The 24,498-nt window shown below is 43.7% G+C and overlaps 1 protein-coding gene across 5 annotated transcripts in view; it reads right to left on the reverse strand.

Annotated features, from left to right (window-relative positions):
• LOC106560286 (adhesion G protein-coupled receptor B3) overlaps window positions 1–24,498 on the reverse strand; it is a 352,944-nt gene that overhangs the window by 27,542 nt on the left and 300,904 nt on the right. For all 5 annotated transcript variants that reach the window (XM_082964912.1, XM_082964910.1, XM_082964911.1 and 2 more), the window contains 4 exons: window positions 13,407–13,557; window positions 9,028–9,097; window positions 7,023–7,089; window positions 2,199–2,284 (listed from right to left, as the gene is read on the reverse strand). In XM_082964912.1, the coding sequence (XP_082821038.1) occupies window positions 2,199–2,284; window positions 7,023–7,089; window positions 9,028–9,097; window positions 13,407–13,557 (374 nt within the window). The remainder of the gene's footprint in view (window positions 1–2,198; window positions 2,285–7,022; window positions 7,090–9,027; window positions 9,098–13,406; window positions 13,558–24,498) is intronic.

Raw genomic sequence — 24,498 nt, forward strand, 5'->3', positions numbered from 1 at the left:
CCCTCGGGTCCGGTGGACCAGAACACCACATATGTAATATAAATGTGTAGGGGGGTCCGGTGGACCAGAACACCACATATGTAATATAAATGTGTAGGGGGGTCCGGTGGACCAGAACACCACATATGTAATATAAATGTGTAGGGGGGTCCGGTGGACCAGAACATCACATATGTAATATAAATGTGTAGGGGGGTCCGGTAGACCAGAACACCACATATGTAATATAAATGTGTAGGGGGGTCCGGTGGACCAGAACACCACATATGTAATATAAATTTGTAGGGGGGTCCGGTGGACCAGAACACCACATATGTAATATAAATGTGTAGGGGGGTCCGGTGGACCAGAACACCACATATGTAATATAAATGTGTAGGGGGGTCCGGTGGACCAGAACACCTCATATATAATATAAATGTGTAGGGAGGTCCGGTGGACCAGAACACCACATATGTAATATAAATGTGTAGGGGGGTCCGGTGGACCAGAACACCTCATATGTAATATAAATGTGTAGGGGGGTCCGGTGGACCAGAACACCACATATGTAATTTAAATGTGTAGGGGGGTCCGGTGGACCAGAACACCACATATGTAATATAAATGTGTAGGGTGGTCCGGTAGACCAGAACACCTCATATGTAATATAAATGTGTAGGGGGGTCCGGTAGACCAGAACACCACATATGTAATATAAATGTGTAGGGGGGTCCGGTAGACCAGAACACCTCATATGTAATATAAATGTGTAGGGGGGTCCGGTGGACCAGAACACCACATATATAATATAAATGTGTAGGGGGGTCCGGTGGACCAGAAAACCTCATATATAATATAAATGTGTAGGGGAGTCCGGTGGACCAGAACACCTCATATGTAATATAAATGTGTAGGGGGGTCCGGTGGACCAGAACACCTCATATGAAATATAAATGTGTAGGGGGGTCCGGTGGACCAGAACACCTCATATGAAATATAAATGTGTAGGGGGGTCCGGTAGACCAGAACACCTCATATGAAATATAAATGTGTAGGGGGTACACAGTGTACACTCAATGAAAATGTGTTCTTTTACATGTTCTTCACAGAAACTGAGCCAAGGCCAAAGAGTCCAGATTGAAAAAATAATTAATTGCATTTTTCTTTTAGTAAACATTGAAAATGGGTCCCACAGACCTCAACACAACACAAGGGTTAAGGAAAAACAGTAGCACCCACAACTTTTCGTGTTAGCAGTTTCCAGACAGACATGGCCAGTGTTAACGTGGGTGTTGTAGAGGGCTTTGGGATTATCACGCATCAAGATGACCACATAAAATGACCTTAGTGAAAAAACATCACTAGGAAAGGCATCCCAACTTTCTCTATCACACTAGTAGTAGTCAGGCAGGGACAAAGTGTTTTAAACACATGACAAGATGACATAAGGCTGGTTTACAGTAGATCTAAGGACTGTCCGTGGACAGTTGTCACATTCTAGTGGTCTACAGACATGTTGTTAGACCAAGTATAAACCAGACGACAGAAAATAACGCATTCCAACTCTGTATCTTGTTAGTAGTACTCAGGGCCAATCTGGGGACCTGTGGGTGGTGAGCGTTTTAAACAATTTTCATTATGGACTGATTCTGCCACGTCTCCCCCTGTCTCTCCCCAGCCCCCCCACACACACACACACACACACACACACACACACACACACACACCACACACACACACACACACACACACACACACACACACACACACACACACACACACACACACACACACTCCGTCTCCCCCAGAGAGATGTGACCTCTTTATGTTGATGCCTCTAATGTTCTCCCATCAGCCAGAGTAAGGAACGAGGCCTAATCTCCATTTGGAAAATGAAGACATCCAGAGGGTCTGTGTGAATGTGTGGTGAGGGGGAGTCAGACTACTATGTACACTAAAGGACTGGAGAAGTAGACCACTGAAGATCTTAGGAGAGCTATACAGTCAACCCTCCAGCCAACCTGGAGTGTTTCAATGTCCATATAAGGAAGTATAACTAATTAAGGAAGCATAACTAGTTGCTGTCTGTCTTTGTTGTGTATCACCATGTATTTTATAAGTAGGTGCTCTCTTACCCAGCTGCTTCAGACATACTACAGGTCATAGAAATATAATAGAATAGAGATACTATATCTTTGCTGTAGGTGGTTTCTTACCCAGCTCGATGCTTCGGCTTCTTCTCCAGAATCCCGTCTCTGGAGACCAGCTTGTTGAACACCAGGATGCCAATCACCATGTTGACCTGTTCATAGAGAAGGAATACCTTCACATATATATTCATATACCTGAGGGAAACCTGAATATATCTATTCATATACCTGAGGGAAACCTGAATATATCTAGTCATATACCTGAGGGAAACCTGAATATATCTATTCATATACCTGAGGGAAACCTGAATATATCTATTCATATACCTGAGGGAAACCTGAATATATTTAGTCATATACCTGAGGGAAACCTGAATATATCTATTCATATACCTGAGGGAAACCTGAATATATCTATTCATATACCTGAGGGAAACCTGAATATATTTAGTCATATACCTGAGGGAAACCTGAATATATCTATTCATATACCTGAGGGAAACCTGAATATATCTATTCATATACCTGAGGGAAACCTGAATATATCTATTCATATACCTGAGAGGAAACCTGAATATATCTATTCATATACCTGAGGGAAACCTGAATATACACTGCTCAAAAAAATAAAGGGAACACTTAAACAACACAATGTAACTCCAAGTCAATCACACTTCTGTGAAATCAAACTGTCCACTTAGGAAGCAACACTGATTGACAATACATTTCACATGCTGTTGTGCAAATGGAATAGACAACAGGTGGAAATTATAGGCAATTAGCAAGACACCCCCAATAAAGGAGTGGTTCTGCAGGTGGTGACCACAGACCACTTCTCAGTTCCTATGCTTCCTGGCTGATGTTTTGGTCACTTTTGAATGCTGGCGGTGCTTTCACTCTAGTGGTAGCATGAGACGGAGTCTACAACCCACACAAGTGGCTCAGGTAGTGCAGCTCATCCAGGATGGCACATCAATGCGAGCTGTGGCAAGGTTTGCTGTGTCTGTCAGCGTAGTGTCCAGAGCATGGAGGCGCTACCAGGAGACAGGCCAGTACATCAGGAGACGTGGAGGAGGCCGTAGGAGGGCAACAACCCAGCAGCAGGACCGCTACCTCCGCCTTTGTGCAAGGAGGAGCAGGAGGAGCACTGCCAGAGCCCTGCAAAATGACCTCCAGCAGGCCACAAATGTGCATGTGTCTGCTCAAACGGTCAGAAACAGACTCCACGAGGGTGGTATGAGGGCCCGACGTCCACAGGTGGGGGTTGTGCTTACAGCCCAACACCGTGCAGGACGTTTGGCATTTGCCAGAGAACACCAAGATTGGCAAATTCGCTACTGGCGCCCTGTGCTCTTCACAGATGAAAGCAGGTTCACACTGAGCACATGTGACAGACATGACAGAGTCTGGAGATGCCGTGGAGAATGTTCTGCTGCCTGCAACATCCTCCAGCATGACCGGTTTGGCGGTGGGTCAGTCATGGTGTGGGGTGGCATTTCTTTGGGGGGCCGCACAGCCCTCCATGTAGCCTGACTGCCATTAGGTACCGAGATGAGATCCTCAGACCCCTTGTGAGACCATATGCTGGTGCGGTTGGCCCTGGGTTCCTCCTAATGCAAGACAATGCTACAGTAGACCTCATGTGGCTGGAGTGTGTCAGCAGTTCCTGCAAGAGGAAGGCATTGATGCTATGGACTGGCCCGCCCATTCCCCAGACGTGAATCCAATTGAGCACATCTGGGACATCATGTCTCGCTCCATCCACCAACGCCACGTTGCACCACAGACTGTCCAGGAGTTGGCGGATGCTTTAGTCCAGGTCTGGGAGGAGATCCCTCAGGAGACCATCCGCCACCTCATCAGGAGCATGCCCAGGCATTGTAGGGAGGTCATACAGGCATGTGGAGGCCACACACACTACTGAGCCTCATTTTGACTTGTTTTAAGGACATTACATCAAAGTTGGATCAGCCTGTAGTGTGGTTTTCCACTTTAATTTTGAGTGTGACTCCAAATCCAGACCTCCATGGGTTGATAAATTGGATTTCCATTGATTATTTTTGTGTGATTTTGTTGTCAGCACATTCAACTATGTAAAGAAAAAAGTATATCTATTCATATACCTGAGAGGAAACCTGAATATATTTAGTCATATACCTGAGGGAAACCTGAATATATCTATTCATATACCTGAGAGGAAACCTGAATATATCTAATCATATACCTGAGAGGAAACCTGAATATATTTAGTCATATACCTGAGAGGAAACCTGAATATATCTATTCATATACCTGAGAGGAAACCTGAATATATTTAGTCATATACCTGAGAGGAAACCTGAATATATTTAGTCATATGGGGCGGCAGGTAGGCTACCAGTTAAAAGCACTGGGCCAGTAACCGAAAGGTCGCTTGTTTGAATCCCAGAGACGAATGAAAATAGTTACACTCCCTCAAATTCCACTGTTTGTAGAGAAAAGCAGTTTAACTGGTGGGAATCAGACCTGACTCTCCCACTCACTAACCCAACTCCATTAGACTAAGAGGACACTGTCAAGGTCTGAAGGGTGACATTTACATTTTCATAGAGGGGGAACAAGGCAGGATTGGGATCACTTCCATTTACATTTACATTTTTTTAAATGATTTCAGTAATTACATTTCAATAAATACATTTCAGATAGACCCCCTCTATTATGCCCCCCATTATGACTCTCTCCTCTATTATGATCCATCTCCTCTATTATGATCTCTCTCCTCTATTATGATCTCTCTCCTCTATTATGATCTCTCTCCTCTATTATGATCCATCTCCTCTATTGTGATCTCTATCCTCTATTATGATCTCTCTCCTCTATTATGATCCATCTCCTCTATTACGATCTTTCTCCTCTATTATGATCTCTATCCTCTATTATGATCCATCTCCTCTATTATGATCTTTCTCCTCTATTATGATCCATATCCTCTATTATGATCTCTCTCCTCTATTATGATCTCTCTCCTCTATTATGATCTCTATCCTCTATTATGATCTCTATCCTCTATTATGATCTCTCTCCTCTATTATGATCCATCTCCTCTATTATGATCTTTCTCCTCTATTATGATCTCTCTCCTCTATTATGATCCATCTCCTCTATTATGATCTCTATCCTCTATTATGATCCATCTCCTCTATTATGATCTCTCTCCTCTATTATGATCTCTCTCCTCTATTATGATCCATCTCCTCTATTATGATCTCTATCCTCTATTATGATCTCTCTCCTCTATTATGATCTCTCTCCTCTATTATGATCTCTCTCCTCTATTATGATCCATCTCCTCTATTATGATCTCTCTCCTCTATTATGATCTATCTCCTCTATTATGATCCATCTCCTCTATTATGATCTCTCTCTATTATGATCTATCTCCTCTATTATGATCTCTCTCCTCTATTATGACCCATCTCCTCTATTATGATCTCTGTCCTCTATTATGGTCTCTCTCCTCTATTATGGTCTCTCTCCTCTATTCTTCCTCTCCTCTGTTGTAACGTGACATCTAGGGCTGTGTGGCTTACTCATGCCATTGACATTACATTTACTAACTCGCAAGACCTGACCTCTATGTTCCCCTCAATCCAACACAAGAGCCTTCAGGGAGGCTTTGTCTGTCTGACAGCAGCTGCGGTTATTTTCAAAAGCAAAATCACCTCCTTAGACAAACAGTAACTCCAACACTGTAACATCAGATTTGCAATAATTGCCCCTTGTGGAATAAATCAAGTATTTTGAATGTAATTTAATCAGTGCTTACTGCTTTGATGAAAAATGTCAAGATTTTGGAAGGAGGCTACACTCTTAGCAAAAAAGAGTTTGAAAAGAGAAAAAAGAGTTCCAAAAGGGTTCTTCGGCTAGTCCCATAGGATAAGCCTTTTTGGTTCCAGGTAGAACCCTTTTGAGTTCAATGTAGAACATTCTGCGGAAAGGTTTTTTCAATGGAACCCAAAAGGGTTCTTCAAAGGGTTCTCCAATGGGCACAGCCCCAAAAACCTTTTCGGTCCTAGATAGCACCTTTTTCTTCTAAGAGTGAGGACAGTGTTTGTAGTAAATACTAAGAATTGACCTTTCTTTCAGCAACACACAGTTTTACAAAATGTACATTTACATGAATAACCAACAAGGCAACGAATGAGTAGCCTATGTTCGTATCTATGTTTTATATGTGATAGTATGTACTGTATGTACTGTATGCTAATCTTGCCTGCAAACCAATATTATGTATGGGATAATTAAGACACCTTCAACCTTGAATAGTACTAAACCTAAACATACAATGATACTGCAAGCCTTCTCCCTTTTAATGAGCAGATAGGCACTGTAATACTATAATACATATTTTAATCAGCAGTACTGTAATACTATAATACATACTTTAATCAGCAGTACTGTAAAGCTATAATACATAATTTAATCAGCAGTACTGTAGTACTCTAATACAGTACTGTAATACTATAATAATTCTTTAATCAGCAGTACTGTAATACTATAATACATACTTTATTTAGCAGTACTGTAATACTATACTATGCACTGTAATCAGCTGTAAAGTAACACTTTACTTTAATTAGCAGTACTGTAATAATATAATATGTACTTTAATCAGCAGTACTGTAATACTATAAAACACACTGTAATCAGCAGTACTGTAATAATAAAACACATACTTTATTTAGCAGTACTGTAATACTATACTATGCACTGTAATCAGCTGTAAACTAACACTATAATACACACTTTAATCAGCAGTACTGTAATACTATAATATGTACTTTAATCAGCAGTACTGTAATACTATAATATGTACTTTAATCAGCAGTACTGTAATACTATAATACATACCAGAACCACTGCTGCTGCCGGTCCAACAAAGGCATACAGGAGACCACCTTCTAGAGATAGCCAGCAGCTGTAGAGAGAGGATGAGAGGAAAGGAGGAGAGGAGAAGAGAGGAGAAGAGCGGAGAAGAGGAGAAGAGAAGAGAGGAGTGGAGAGGAGTGAAGTGAAGTGGAGAAGAGAGGAGAAGAGGAGAAGAGAGGAAAGGAGAGGAGAGGAGAGGAGAGAAGAGAAGAGAAGAGGAGTGGAGTGGATTGGAGAGGAGCGGAGAGGAGAAGAGGAGAAGAGGAGAAGAGAAGAGAAGCGAAGAGGAGTGGAGTGGATTGGAGAGGAGAAGAGGAGAAGAGAAGAGAAGAGGAGCGGAGAGGAGAAGAGAAGACATCAGCTAGCGAACCAACTCCCACAAAGAAATGAAACCCCAGAATCACATCAACTTAATGGTGCACAGCTGCATACAGTTGTGTTATCCTCCAGTGTAAAGGGAGTACTAGCATATGCTGTGGTTCTGCTTCAGAAAGTTTTACTGGGGAATAAAATGCTAACGAGAGTTTTAAACATTGTTTATGTACTAGTATTCAGCTGGGACACAACTCAGGAGGAAATGGGGGATTGTCAGAATCTTTTAAAATGCCCACTGGGGTTGTCTTGGGGGTTTGTCAGGTTTGTAGGGTTCACCCTAGCCTAGCTAAAGAAGTTTTCACATTAGTGTTTTTTCATCAGAAATCATTGCATGTGGGTACCTTCATGTGTGTTTAATATATTACTGCTCTCAGATTTTTTTAATTCATAGATTTTAGATGTGAAATAAAACAATATTTTTTTGCAAAACGCTACATATATCCGCTGTTTAGATGGAAAGAAATATCTTTAACTGTGATATGTTGTTGTCCCACCTAGCTATTTTAGGATGAATGCACTACCTGTAATCTCTCTGGATAAGAGCATCTGCTTAATGACTAAAATGTCAAATGTAAATGTTTTACATATACACTACCATTCAAAAGTTTGGGGTTACTTAGAAATGTTCTTGTTTTTGAAAGAAAAGCCATTGTCCATTAAAATAACATCAAATTGATCAGAAATACAGTGTAGACATTGTTGTAAATGACTATTGTAGCTGGAAACGGCAGATTTTTTATTGTAGCTGGAAACGGCTGATTGGAATATCTACATAGGCGTACAGAGGCCCATTATCAGCAACCATCACTCCTGTGTTCCAATGGCACGTTGTGTTAGCTAATCCAAGTTTATCATTTTAAAAGGCTAATTGATCATTACAAAACCATTTTGCAATGATGTTAGCACAGCTGAAAACTGTTGTTCTGATTAAAGAAGCAATATTATTATTATAATTTTTCTTTTTTGTAATACTGATGTCACAAGTGTAACATTTGTAAAGTTCTTTATTAAAAATGTAGTTGTTTGTTACATTTGACTGTGTAACACCTAGTAGAAGTACTTATTTCTCTGAGTGAGGCGGATATATAGCGTTTAGTAAAAAATACATGATTCTTAGTCTCTCTGAAATGAAAGCATCATGTGATAAATTTGGAACAAATACATTGATTACAGACACCTGTGTGTGTCATTGATGACAGACACCTGTGTGTGTGTGTCCTTTCAAAGTATATAAAGTGGTGACCCGCAGTGTTTGTCATTATGCTCTGATGAAGAAACATTGGTTATTAAACTCCTAGAGTGTGAGGCTCCCCTTTGCATTTCAATAAGCCCATGCCATGATTAGATAGTGAAAAAACACACCAATCTCTTTCATAAGTTCTTTAAGCAATAAAAGCTCATTTACCAACATTTCTGAAAATGAAACTCTTCTGATTTAAATTACCATTGACACAATTAGTATGAGGCTTTACAAATGAAAATAATTGTATTTTGGGATATAGACAGTGATTACCATGAGCAAATGCCACATGTTATACATTATAATCTTTACCAAAATATCATAACTACCAAGGAGACACATAGGCGGAAAGAAGTGAGAAAAAAAACATACTATTGGGGTGTCCCATAGCCTTTTGCTTTGGTGAATCCCATTGAGACGGCAACCACTAAGGCAGGTAATCCTGAAAAAGAGAAGAATGAATACATGAACAATAAGACAGGTAGTTCTGGGTTTCATCGTCCAGCCGTCATGCAGGTGATGTCCTTCATCATTCGCTCCATAGAGGCAGTGTTCTGCAGATAGAACTCCAGTCATGATAAGAAGCATAGTGGATTTAAAGATAGAATCCTTAGTTGCTAGATCCATTTTTGGTTTTATAAATGAATGATATATACACATTTTTACCTTGTCAGCTCAGGGATTCGATCTAGCAACCTTCTGGTTACTGACACAACCACTAGGCTACCTGCCGCCCCAAAAACGATATTTCAAAACTTGATTTCATGGATGGTCAGTCCTTACATCAGTAGCTACATCTATGAATTTGAATGTACATTTCTTCAGACCCATCACTCAACTTTTTATTTCCAGAACAGAGGAGGGGTGACCACTTTGTTATTGTTTGAATGTAGGATTGTAGCTTTAAGAGCAGTGCTACCTCCACACACAGTAACACAATGAAAACAATCCCTATGAGAGTCTACAGTGGGTTTCCCTCTCTCTAGTACATGGGGCTTGTTCCCCCTCTACACCACCTCAATATGGATCTCTGTTATGGATTGTTGCATTCCATCCTGGAATATAAACACCTTCCCTCTCGGCATGGCCCGGGAACACGCACGCACACACACACACACACACACACACACAGACAGACAGACAGACAGACAGACAGACAGACAGACAGACAGACAGACAGACAGACAGACAGACAGACAGACAGACAGACAGACAGACAGACAGACAGACAGACAGACAGACAGACAGACAGACAGACAGACAGACAGACAGACAGACAGACAGACAGACAGACAGACAGATGTGATTTACTGATGCAGTCACACTTCCTGGAGGTGGGTGCAGAGACCTTGTGGTCGTCAACTCGTCTCTCCCAGTGCTGAAGAGGTAAATGGGCTCCTAATGTATGGAGCTATGGCATAAATCACCTAGCCTCCAGAGATCTGATCTACACACACGTTCATGTAAACACGCTAAGCACACACACCAACGCTGCTTGATTTACTGTAAAAAAAAGAAGCTAATATTTACAATCTGAACAAGACGAGCAAATCAATTGTTACTATAAACTCTAAACCCCACAGAGACGTTAGATTATACTGAACACCTGTAGTACAAAAACAACATGTAATGTTGATGCTTGAGGATTGTATTGGTTCTTCACATAAGTTTCAGAACTGTTGACTCATACTTTTCATTGAAAACAAACCCTTGTTTCTGACAGTATCGCATCCTCACAGAGCTGCTACAATGGATGAGTCTACAGAGCTGCTACAATGGATGAGTCTACAGAGCTGCTACAATGGATGAGTCAACTGAGATGCTACAATGGTTGATTCTAAAAGAGATGCTACAATGGATGAGTCTACAGAGATGCTACAATGGATGAGTCTACAGAGATGCTACAAGGCCGTGAGGCCGGTACGTAAAGCTCTGATGAAGGACGTGAGGCCGGTACGTAAAGCTCTGATGAAGGCCGTGAGGCCGGTACGTAAAGCTCTGATGAAGGCCGTGTGGCCGGTACGTAAAGCTCTGATGAAGGCCGTGAGGCCGGTACGTAAAGCTCTGATGAAGGCCGTGAGGCCGGTACGTAAAGCTCTGATGAAGGCCGTGAGGCCGGTACGTAAAGCTCTGATGAAGGCCGTGAGGCCGGTACGTAAAGCTCTGATGAAGGCCGTGAGGCCGGTACGTAAAGCTCTGATGAAGGCCGTGAGGCCGGTACGTAAAGCTCTGATGAAGGCCGTGAGGCCGGTACGTAAAGCTCTGATGAAGGCCGTGAGGCCGGTACGTAAAGCTCTGATGAAGGCCATGAGGCCGGTACGTAAAGCTCTGATGAAGACCGTGAGGCCGGTACGTAAAGCTCTGATGAAGGCCGTGAGGCCGGTACGTAAAGCTCTGATGAAGGCCGTGAGGCCGGTACGTAAAGCTCTGATGAAGGCCGTGAGGCCGGTACGTAAAGCTCTGATGAAGGCCGTGAGGCCGGTACGTAAAGCTCTGATGAAGGCCGTGAGGCCGGTACGTAAAGCTCTGATGAAGGCCGTGAGGCCGGTACGTAAAGCTCTGATGAAGGCCGTGAGGCCGGTACGTAAGCTCTGATGAAGACCGTGAGGCCGGTACGTAAAGCTCTGATGAAGGCCGTGAGGCCGGTACGTAAAGCTCTGATGAAGGCCGTGAGGCCGGTACGTAAAGCTCTGATGAAGGCCGTGAGGCCGGTACGTAAAGCTTATTAAAGATCAGTGATACTATCAAGAGCAGTGTGCGGTTTCCTTTTTCCTTCTTCTTGTTCAACTGTTGCCATGCACCTGCAATAAGATTGCTCAGATGTGCGAGTGCCTTTGAATTTTTATTTACAGAGATGCTACAATGGATGAATCTACAGAGATGCTACAATGGATGAGTCTACAGAAATGCTACAATGGATGATTCTACAGAGAGGCTACAATGGATGAGTCTACAGAAATGCTACAATGGATGAATCTACAGAAATGCTACAATGGATGATTCTACAGAGAGGCTACAATGGATGAGTCTACAGAAATGCTACAATGGATGAAGCTACAGAAATGCTACAATGGATGAGTTTACTGTCATTTGTTCTCAGAGACATCCTCTCATATGAAGTTCTGTGCAGTGACAGGACAACAGATACAGCACAGATACAAGTCATATATTTCCTTCTCACCTAACATGATCATACAACATCTAACCTACTAACATCCACCAAGACCACACAGTTTTATCATTTACATTTAGACTCTCTCTCTCTCTCTCTCTCTCTCTCTCTCTCTCTTTCTCTCTGTGTCTGTCTCTGTCTCTCTCTCTCTCTCTCTCCCTCTCTCTCTTTATTTCTCTCTCTCTCTTTCTCTGTGGCCTGATGTATATCTATATAGACATACTTTAATAATAATCAATCATACACTACTTTCCTTTATCACTTAGTCTTCTCGTTTAGCTAGCTGTACCCTGAAAAACAACAACAACAACACAAGCCTCGCTGTGCTAAAACACTGCAGAGGCCTTGGTTAAATCCTAGCTATCAGCTATGTCCTAGTGAACTCCTATGAGGAAACAACCACCAGGCTAGCTAGTCAATCTCCCTACAGCCCAAGGGAAGTCAATTTACAAATCCCTAGGAGAGTTGGAATGGAGGGAGCACATCAGCACTGCAACACAGAACCTAGCTGACAGGAGGACGACAGAAACAACTCCATCCCAGATGAAGAGAGAGAGAGAGAGAGATGAAGAGAAAAGGGGGGTGAAAGAGAGAAATAGGGACATTCAAAGAACCGAGGGAGAGTGTGAGTGAGAGAGAGAGAGAGAGAGAGAGAGAGATGAGAGAGAAACAGAGACAGATATATAGAGAGATCCAAAGACAGATACAGATAACAGAGAAACCAAAACTTTCTGTTCTCAAGACCCAGGAGACACACTTCCCAAGGGAAGTCCATTTACAGATCCCTAGGAGAGTTGGAATGGAGGGAGCACATCAGGACTCCAACACAGAACCTAGCTGATAGGAGGACGACAGAGACAACTCCATCCCAGATGAAGAGAGAGATGAAGAGAAAAGGGAGGGGCAGAGAGATAAATAGACGCATTAAAGAACAGACCTACTAACCAAGAGAGACCAAGACATTTCAGAGTCATGACCCATGAGACAGAGATATTCTCCCCATCCCAGACAGAGACAGAGATATTCTCCCCATCCCAGACAGAGACAGAGATATTCTCCCCATCCCAGACAGAGACAGAGACACTCTCCCCATCCCAGACAGAGACACTCTCCCCATCCCAGACAGAGACAGAGATATTCTCCCCTTCCCAGACAGAGACAGAGACACTCTCCCCATCCCAGACAGAGACAGAGACACTCACCGCATCCCATCCCAGACAGAGACAGAGACACTCTCCCCATCCCAGACAGAGACAGAGATATTCTCCCCATCCCAGACAGAGACACTCTCCCCATCCCAGACAGAGACACTCTCCCCATCCCAGACAGAGACACTCTCCCCATCCCAGACAGAGACACTCTCCCCATCCCAGACAGAGACAGAGACACTCACCCCATCCCAGACAGAGACACTCTCCCCATCCCAGACAGAGACAGAGACACTCTCCCCATCCCAGACAGAGACACTCTCCCCATCCCAGACAGAGACAGAGACACTCACCCCATCCCAGACAGAGACACTCTCCCCATCCCAGACAGAGACACTCTCCCCATCCCAGACAGAGACAGAGACACTCACCCCATCCCAGACAGAGGAACCTCTTCCTGATGAGCCTGGTGCGGACCTTCCCAGTGACGGCCATGTAGGACTGCCAAGCCTCCGTTAGGACCCAGCAGAACGACGCCAGGAAGAAGAAGTGAAGGAAGGCTGTCGTCATCGTACAGACACCCTGTTGATGACAAAGAAAAGGGACAATGAGGTTCTGGATGGTAAAACCTTGTGAAGAACATGAGTGAGCGGGACAGCAATGGCCGACATTTCAACTTCATAGACCAGTATTCACAAAGCGTCTCAGAGTGGGATAGATGATATAGGATCCGTTTTGTCTTTTATATCATAATGAATGAGGTTATATGGACGAGGAGGACCCGATCCTAGATCAGCACATATGGGCCTAAGATTATTAGAAGAATTGACTGTGTCAATTCTGTGATTCCCATAATGCACCACAGTTTGATCACATAAAAGCTGTCACAAAAGCAGCACAGTATCATTTAACAATTCTACTCAGGTATAAAACAGTAAATCTGAACTGCACTTTCAGTCTACATAATACCTTATAAACCAAAGATTGTACTACACTCCATTAATATATTATCCGTTTGCCATGAGCACTACAACTACATACAACTACAGCATACATATATAAAGCTTCTGCTAAATGGTATATTGGTTAGTTAGACAAATACATATTGTAATGGGACCCTGTCCTGAGCAGTAATGGTACCCTGTCCTGAACACTAATGGTACCCTGTCCTGAACAGTAATGGTACCCTGTCCTGAACACTAATGGTTCCCTGTCCTGAACAGTAATGGGACCCTGTCCTGAACAGTAATGGTACCCTGTCTTGAACACTAATGGTACCCTGTCCTGAACAGTAACGGTTGCCCTGTCCTGAACAGTAATGGTACTCTGTCTTGAACAGTAATGGTACCCTGTCCTGAAAAGTAATGGTACCCTGTCCTGAACACTAATGGTACCCTGTCTTGAACACTAATGGTACCCTGTCCTGAACAGTAATGGTACCCTGTCTTGAACAGTAATGGTACCCTGTCCTGAACAGTAATGGTACCCTGTCCTGAACAGTAATGGTACCCTGTCTTGAACAGTAATGGTACCCTGTCTTGAACAGTAATGGTACCCTGTCCTGAACACTAATGGTACCCTGTCTTGAACAGTAATGGTACCCTGTCCTGAACAGTAATGGTACCCTGTCCTGAACACTAATGGTACCCTGTCTTGAACACTAATGGTACCCTGTCTTGAACAGTAATGGTACCCTGTCTTGAACAGTAATGGTACCCTGTCCTGAACAGTAATGGTACCCTGTCCTGAACAGTAACGGTACCCTGTCCTGAACAGTAACGGTACCCTGTCCTGAACAGTAATGGTACCCTGTCCTGAACAGTAATGGTACCCTGTCCTGAACAGTAACGGTACCCTGTCCTGAACAGTAACGGTACCCTGCCCTGAGCATTAAGTGAATAAGAGCGTTGGTTAGAATCCCATGACTGCAGCAAAGGAACGACAGGAACGACAGACAGACAGACAGACAGACAGACAGACAGACAGACAGACAGACAGACAGACAGACAGACAGACAGACAGACAGACAGGCAGACAGGCAGGCAGGCAGGCAGGCAGGCAGGCAGGCAGGCAGGCAGGCAGGCAGGCAGGCAGGCAGGCAGGCAGGCAGGCAGACAGACAGACAGATTGGGAACCAGAGAACCAGGTTGACTGACTGACTGACACAAATCCATGGCTCTGCATTTCTCTGCCTGCAGCACACATTCATTAGTATGCTAGTGATCGAACAGGAAGGCACGTGAAGCAAGGTCGAGCTATCTACACGGAGAGGGAGTGTTTGTGTGTGTGTGTGTGTGTGTATGTTTTTGTTTAACTATCCTTGTTGGTACCAGAGGTCCTCACAAGGATAGTAAAACAAGAAAAATTCAGGGATGGGGTAAGTATCTGCTGGTCCCCATAAGGAAAAATGCTATTTTAGGCTTAGGGGTTAGGTTTAGGGTTCAAATGAAGGTTAGGGTTAGAATGAAGGTTAGGGATAGAATGAAGGTTAGGGTTAGGGAAAGGGCGATATCTAGTCAGTTGTTCAACTGAATGTATTCAACTGAAATGTGTCCTCAATCAGAGAGGTGCGGGGGGGCTGCCATAATCGATAATCAGCTCAGGGACAAGGTAAAATGATTAGGGGTTAGAGTTAGGTTGAGGTTAAGGGTTAGGGGTAGGAGTTAGGGTTACAGTACGTATAGTTTTAGGGTTAGGGGTTTGGAGTCAAGGTTAGGCTTTGGGTTAAGGTTAGAGTTAGGGTTAGGGGTTAGGGGTTAGGGAAAATATGATTTTGGATGAGAATCAATTATTTGGTCCCCAAAAGGATAGCAATACAAAACTGTGTGTGTGTGTGTTTGTGCATGCGTGCAAGCGAGTGTGTGTGTGTGTGTGTGCGTGCGTGTGTGTGTGCGTGTGTGTGTATGCGTGCGTGTGTGTGTGAGTGTGTGTGTGCGTGCGTGTGTGTGTGTATGCGAGTGTGTGTGTGTGTGTGCGCGTGCTTGTCCATCACTATTCTTCCTCTAAGCAGATAAAGCAACAGCCTGAATTTGGGCGTGAATTCATGAAAAAGAGGATTAGTGAATTAAGAAGTAGCCTTAATAAGCTTTGTGAAAGGGAAGTGACATGTACAGTGGGTAGTGAGAGGATTAAGCTGATGTCAATTCAGACACTCTCTGGTTTCTGTATTTCATGTTTTTGAGCTGTGGTAATCTGAGTGTTATTACGCAAAGAAGGGGAAACAGTTGAGCACATGTCAGCTCCTTCCAAATCCAAGACTTCCACACTGTTCTGTACTGTAGAGTGATTAGATTAACATTCAACACATCCATCCTCTTCAATTAGAAAAGATACTTCATTGGAAAAACAACAAAAACTGCAGCCCAGTCACGTAGTTTGCTATTAAGCTGAGGGATGGGGCTGGAGATGCTTTCATTGAAATGACCAATGAACAGCAGGATATATTGAAGATTACACCTTTTATGTTGATGGAAGCCACTGGAGATACTGACTAACCCATGTTCAGGCCATGTGAGAAAATGAAATTATGTTTACCCATGGCCAGGAGGGATTTTAATCACGCCTTTGTGGATGGGGCTGGCAAATGTTTTCCCTGAATTCATGCATGCATGCACATAGTCCTCTTCTGAACTCTTATACAACTGCCTGCTTTAGATAGAGATAGCACACCAATATTATGTCATGTGATCTCCCTATACCTCTCAGTTTGCATCACTATCATTTAAAATAGAGTAATGTTTTGTCAGTTCGGGGAGATGAGCAGGAAGACATGCAATATGTGTTTTTGGAATGAGGGTATGGAACCCATTCATCTTTGTATTTATTTGTGTTTCCTATGCTCCTTGTCATTTCACCTCATTTATTGGACTATATGAAGGGCTCCCTCAAAAAATAGACCTTGGTCTCAATGGGGTTCCCCCTGCATAAATAAAGGTTAAATAAAATACATTAATAACCCCATTTGTTTGGTGTGAGCTCGTCATATCAGAAGTATTTAGAAAACAAATCTAAACAGAAATACATTACTTTATTGAAGTAATTAATAAGAGATTGCTGTATTCTGATTTCACCCCAGGAATCCTCCCTGAGACATCATCTGAGGTAGAGTAGGACTTCACATCTGATCTCTGTACCTATAAGAGTGTGGTAGAGTAGGACTTCACATCTGATCTCTGTACCTATCAGAGTGTGGTAGAGTAGGACTTCACATCTGATCTCTGTACCTATCAGAGTGTGGTAGAGTAGGACTTCACATCTGATCTCTGTACCTATCAGAGTGTGGTAGAGTAGGACTTCACATCTGATCTCTGTACCTATCAGAGTGTGGTAGAGTAGGACTTCACATCTGATCTCTGTACCTATCAGAGCGTGGTAGAGTAGGACTTCACATCTGATCTCTGTACCTATCAGAGTGAGGTAGAGTAGGACTTCACGTCTGATCTCTGTACCTATCGGAGTGAGGTAGAGTAGGACTTCACATCTGATCTCTGTACCTATCAGAGTGAGGTAGAGTAGGACTTCACGTCTGATCTCTGTACCTATCAGAGTGTGGTAGAGTAGGACTTCACATCTGATCTCTGTACCTATCAGAGTGAGGTAGAGTAGGACTTCACATCAGATCTCTGTACCTATCAGACTGTGGTAGAGTAGGACTTCACATCTGATCTCTGTACATATCAGAGTGTGGTAGAGTAGGACTTCACATCTGATCTCTGTACCTATCATAGTGAGGTAGAGTAGGACTTCACATCTGATCTCTGTACCTATCATCTGAGGTAGAGTAGGACTTCACATCTGATCTCTGTACCTATCAGAGGGAGGTAGAGTAGGACTTCACATCTGATCTCTGTACCTATCAGAGTGAGGTAGAGTAGGACTTCACATCTGATCTCTGTACCTATCAGAGTGTGGTAGAGTAGGATTTCACATCTGATCTCTGTACCTATCAGAGTGAGGTAGAGTAGGACTTCACATCTGATCTCTGAACCTATCATAGTGAGGTAGAGTAGGACTTCACATCTGATCTCTGTACCTATCAGAGTGAGGTAGAGTAGGACTTCACATCTGATCTCTGTACCTATCAGAGTGAGGTAGAGTAGGACTTCACATCTGATCTCGGTACCTATCAGAGTGAGGTAGAGTAGTACTGCACATCTGATCTCTGTACCTATCAGAGTGAGGTAGAGTAGGACTTCACATCTGATCTCGGTACCTATCAGAGTGAGGTAGAGTAGGACTTCACATCTGATCTCTGTACCTATCAGAGTGCGGTAGAGTAGGACTTCACATCTGATCTCTGTACCTATCAGAGTGTGGTAGAGTAGGACTTCACATCTGATCTCTCTACCTATCATAGTGAGGTAGAGTAGGACTTCACATCTGATCTCTGTACCTATCATCTGAGGTAGAGTAGGACTTCACATCTGATCTCTGTACCTATCAGAGTGAGGTAGAGTAGGACTTCACATCTGATCTCTGTACCTATCAGAGTGAGGTAGAGTAGGACTTCACATCTGATCTCTGTACCTATCAGAGTGAGGTAGAGTAGGACTTCACGTCTGATCTCTGTACCTATCGGAGTGAGGTAGAGTAGGACTTCACATCTGATCTCTGTACCTATCGGAGTGAGGTAGAGTAGGACTTCACATCTGATCTCTGTACCTATCAGAGTGAGGTAGAGTAGGACTTCACGTCTGATCTCTGTACCTATCAGAGTGTGGTAGAGTAGGACTTCACATCTGATCTCTGTACCTATCAGAGTGAGGTAGAGTAGGACTTCACATCAGATCTCTGTACCTATCAGACTGTGGTAGAGTAGGACTTCACATCTGATCTCTGTACATATCAGAGTGTGGTAGAGTAGGACTTCACATCTGATCTCTGTACCTATCATAGTGAGGTAGAGTAGGACTTCACATCTGATCTCTGTACCTATCATCTGAGGTAGAGTAGGACTTCACATCTGATCTCTGTACCTATCAGAGGGAGGTAGAGTAGGACTTCACATCTGATCTCTGTACCTATCAGAGTGAGGTAGAGTAGGACTTCACATCTGATCTCTGTACCTATCAGAGTGTGGTAGAGTAGGATTTCACATCTGATCTCTGTACCTATCAGAGTGAGGTAGAGTAGGACTTCACATCTGATCTCTGAACCTATCATAGTGAGGTAGAGTAGGACTTCACATCTGATCTCTGTACCTATCAGAGTGAGGTAGAGTAGGACTTCACATCTGATCTCTGTACCTATCAGAGTGAGGTAGAGTAGGACTTCACATCTGATCTCGGTACCTATCAGAGTGAGGTAGAGTAGGACTTCACATCTGATCTCTGTACCTATCAGAGTGCGGTAGAGTAGGACTTCACATCTGATCTCTGTACCTATCAGAGTGTGGTAGAGTAGGACTTCACATCTGATCTCTCTACCTATCATAGTGAGGTAGAGTAGGACTTCACATCTGATCTCTGTACCTATCATCTGAGGTAGAGTAGGACTTCACATCTGATCTCTGTACCTATCAGAGTGAGGTAGAGTAGGACTTCACATCTGATCTCTGTACCTATCAGAGTGAGGTAGAGTAGGACTTCACATCTGATCTCTGTACCTATTAGAGTGTGGTAGAGTAGGACTTCACATCTGATCTCTGTACCTATCGGAGTGAGGTAGAGTAGGACTTCACATCTGATCTCTGTAACTATCGGAGTGAGGTAGAGTAGGACTTCACATCTGATCTCTGTACCTATCGGAGTGAGGTAGAGTAGGACTTCACATCTGATCTCTGTACCTATCAGAGTGAGGTAGAGTAGGACTTCACATCTGATCTCTGTACCTATTAGAGTGTGGTAGAGTAGGACTTCACATCTGATCTCTGTACCTATCAGAGTGAGGTAGAGTAGGACTTCACATCTGATCTCTGTACCTATCGGAGTGAGGTAGAGTAGGACTTCACATCTGATCTCTGTACCTATCGGAGTGAGGTAGAGTAGGACTTCACATCTGATCTCTGTACCTATCAGAGTGAGGTAGAGTAGGACTTCACATCTGATGTCTGTACCTATCAGAGTGTGGTAGAATAGGATTTCACATCTGATCTCTGTACCTATCATAGTGAGGTAGAGTAGGACTTCACATCTGATCTCTGTACCTATCATCTGAGGTAGAGTAGGACTTCACATCTGATCTCTGTACCTATCAGAGTGAGGTAGAGTAGGACTTCACATCTGATCTCGGTACCTATCAGAGTGAGGTAGAGTAGGACTTCACATCTGATCTCTGTACCTATCAGAGTGTGGTAGAGTAGGACTTCACATCTGATCTCTGTACCTATCAGAGTGAGGTAGAGTAGGACTTCACATCTGATCTCTGTACCTATCAGAGTGTGGTAGAGTAGGACTTCACATCTGATCTCTGTACCTATCAGAGTGTGGTAGAGTAGGATTTCACATCTGATCTCTGTACCTATCATAGTGAGGTAGAGTAGGACTTCACATCTGATCTCTGTACCTATCATCTGAGGTAGAGTAGGACTTCACATCTGATCTCTGTACCTATCAGAGTGAGGTAGAGTAGGACTTCACATCTGATCTCGGTACCTATCAGAGTGAGGTAGAGTAGGACTTCACATCTGATCTCTGTACCTATCAGAGTGTGGTAGAGTAGGACTTCACATCTGATCTCTGTACCTATCAGAGTGAGGTAGAGTAGGACTTCACATCTGATCTCTGTACCTATCAGAGTGTGGTAGAGTAGGACTTCACATCTGATCTCTGTACCTATCAGAGTGTGGTAGAGTAGGACTTCACATCTGATCTCTGTACCTATCGGAGTGTGATAGAGTAGGACTTCACATCTGATCTCTGTACCTATCAGAGTGAGGTAGAGTAGGTCTTCACATCTGATCTCTGTACCTATCGGAGTGAGGTAGAGTAGCACTTAACATCTGATCGCTGTACCTATCGGAGTGAGGTAGAGTAGGACTTCACATCTGATCTCTGTACCTATCGGACTGAGGTAGAGTAGGACTTCACATCTGATCTCTGTACCTATCGGAGTGTGGTAGAGTAGGACTTCACATCTGATCTCTGTACCTATCAGAGTGAGGTAGAGTAGGACTTCACATCTGATCTCTGTACCTATCGGAGTGAGGTAGAGTAGGACTTCACATCTGATCTCTGTACCTATCGGAGTGAGGTAGAGTAGGACTTCACATCTGATCTCTGTACCTATCGGAGTGAGGTAGAGTAGGACTTCACATCTGATCTCTGTACCTATCGGAGTGTGGTAGAGTAGGACTTCACATCTGATCTCTGTACCTATCAGAGTGAGGTAGAGTAGGACTTCACATCTGATCTCTGTACCTATCAGAGTGAGGTAGAGTAGGACTTCACATCTGATCTCTGTACCTATCGGAGTGTGGTAGAGTAGGACTTCACATCTGATCTCTGTACCTATCAGAGTGAGGTAGAGTAGGTCTTCACATCTGATCTCTGTACCTATCGGAGTGAGGTAGAGTAGGACTTCACATCTGATCGCTGTACCTATCAGAGTGAGGTAGAGTAGGACTTCACATCTGATCTCTGTACCTATCGGAGTGAGGTAGAGTAGGACTTCACATCTGATCTCTATACCTATCGGAGTGAGGTAGAGTAGGACTTCACATCTGATCTCGGTACCTATCGGAGTGTGGTAGAGTAGGACTTCACATCTGATCTCTGTACCTATCAGAGTGAGGTAGAGTAGGACTTCACATCTGACCTCTGTACCTATCAGAGTGTGGTAGAGTAGGACTTCACATCTGATCTCTGTACCTATCAGAGTGTGGTAGAGTAGGACTTCACATCTGATCTCTGTACCTATCAGAGTGTGGTAGAGTAGGACTTCACATCTGATCTCTGTACCTATCAGAGTGAGGTAGAGTAGGTCTTCACATCTGATCTCTGTACCTATCAGAGTGAGGTAGAGTAGGACTTCACATCTGATCGCTGTATCTATCGGAGTGAGGTAGAGTAGGACTTCACATCTGATCTCTGTACCTATCGGAGTGAGGTAGAGTAGGACTTCACATCTGATCTCTGTACCTATCGGAGTGTGGTAGAGTAGGACTTCACATCTGATCTCTGTACCTATCGGAGTGAGGTAGAGTAGGACTTCACATCTGATCTCTGTACCTATCGGAGTGTGGTAGAGTAGGACTTCACATCTGATCTCTGTACCTATCGGAGTGAGGTAGAGTAGGACTTCACATCTGATCTCGGTACCTATCAGAGTGAGGTAGAGTAGGACTTCACATCTGATCTCTGTACCTATCAGAGTGAGGTAGAGTAGGACTTCACATCTGATCTCTGTACCTATCGGAGTGAGGTAGTGTAGGACTTCACATCTGATCTCGGTACCTATCAGAGTGTGGTAGAGTAGGACTTCACATCTGATCTCTGTACCTATAGGAGTGAGGTAGAGTAGCACTTCACATCTGATCTCTGTACCTATCGGAGTGTGGTAGAGTAGGACTTCACATCTGATCTCTGTACCTATCGGAGTGTGGTAGAGTAGGACTTCACATCTGATCTCTGTACCTATCGGAGTGAGGTAGAGTAGGACTTCACATCTGATCTCTGTACCTATCGGAGTGTGGTAGAGTAGGACTTCACATCTGATCTCTGTACCTATCAGAGTGAGGTAGAGTAGGACTTCACATCTGATCTCTGTACCTATCAGAGTGAGGTAGAGTAGGACTTCACATCTGATCTCTGTACCTATCAGAGTGAGGTAGAGTAGGACTTCACATCTGATCTCTGTACCTATCAGAGTGAGGTAGAGTAGGACTTCACATCTGATCTCTGTACCTATCGGAGTGAGGTAGAGTAGGACTTCACATCTGATCTCTGTACCTATCAGAGTGAGGTAGAGTAGGACTTCACATCTGATCTCTGTACCTATCGGAGTGAGGTACAGTAGGACTTCACATCTGATCTCGGTACCTATCAGAGTGAGGTAGAGTAGGACTTCACATCTGATCTCTGTACCTATCGGAGTGAGGTAGAGTAGGACTTCACATCTGATCTCGGTACCTATCAGAGTGAGGTAGAGTAGGACTTCACATCTGATCTCTGTACCTATCAGAGTGAGGTAGAGTAGGACTTCACATCTGATCTCTGTACCTATCGGAGTGAGGTAGTGTAGGACTTCACATCTGATCTCGGTACCTATCAGAGTGTGGTAGAGTAGGACTTCACATCTGATCTCTGTACCTATAGGAGTGAGGTAGAGTAGCACTTCACATCTGATCTCTGTACCTATCGGAGTGTGGTAGAGTAGGACTTCACATCTGATCTCTGTACCTATCGGAGTGTGGTAGAGTAGGACTTCACATCTGATCTCTGTACCTATCGGAGTGAGGTAGAGTAGGACTTCACATCTGATCTCTGTACCTATCGGAGTGTGGTAGAGTAGGACTTCACATCTGATCTCTGTACCTATCAGAGTGAGGTAGAGTAGGACTTCACATCTGATCTCTGTACCTATCAGAGTGAGGTAGAGTAGGACTTCACATCTGATCTCTGTACCTATCAGAGTGAGGTAGAGTAGGACTTCACATCTGATCTCTGTACCTATCAGAGTGAGGTAGAGTAGGACTTCACATCTGATCTCTGTACCTATCGGAGTGAGGTAGAGTAGGACTTCACATCTGATCTCTGTACCTATCAGAGTGAGGTAGAGTAGGACTTCACATCTGATCTCTGTACCTATCGGAGTGAGGTACAGTAGGACTTCACATCTGATCTCGGTACCTATCAGAGTGAGGTAGAGTAGGACTTCACATCTGATCTCTGTACCTATCGGAGTGAGGTAGAGTAGGACTTCACATCTGATCTCTGTACCTATCATCTGAGGTAGAGTAGGACTTCACATCTGATCTCTGTACCTATCAGAGTGAGGTAGAGTAGGACTTCACATCTGATCTCTGTACCTATCAGAGTGAGGTAGAGTAGGACTTCACATCTGATCTCTGTACCTATTAGAGTGTGGTAGAGTAGGACTTCACATCTGATCTCTGTACCTATCAGAGTGAGGTAGAGTAGGACTTCACATCTGATCTCTGTACCTATCAGAGTGAGGTAGAGTAGGACTTCACATCTGATCTCTGTACCTATCAGAGTGAGGTAGAGTAGGACTTCACATTTGATCTCTGTACCTATCGGAGTGAGGTAGAGTAGGACTTCACATCTGATCTCTGTACCTATCGGAGTGAGGTAGAGTAGGACTTCACATCTGATCTCTGTAACTATCGGAGTGAGGTAGAGTAGGACTTCACATCTGATCTCTGTACCTATCGGAGTGAGGTAGAGTAGGACTTCACATCTGATCTCTGTACCTATCAGAGTGAGGTAGAGTAGGACTTCACATCTGATCTCTGTACCTATTAGAGTGTGGTAGAGTAGGACTTCACATCTGATCTCTGTACCTATCAGAGTGAGGTAGAGTAGGACTTCACATCTGATCTCTGTACCTATCGGAGTGAGGTAG

Source organism: Salmo salar, chromosome 18 (genome assembly GCF_965601325.2).
Source record: "Salmo salar chromosome 18, fSalSal1, whole genome shotgun sequence".
Taxonomy (NCBI): domain Eukaryota; kingdom Metazoa; phylum Chordata; class Actinopteri; order Salmoniformes; family Salmonidae; genus Salmo; species Salmo salar.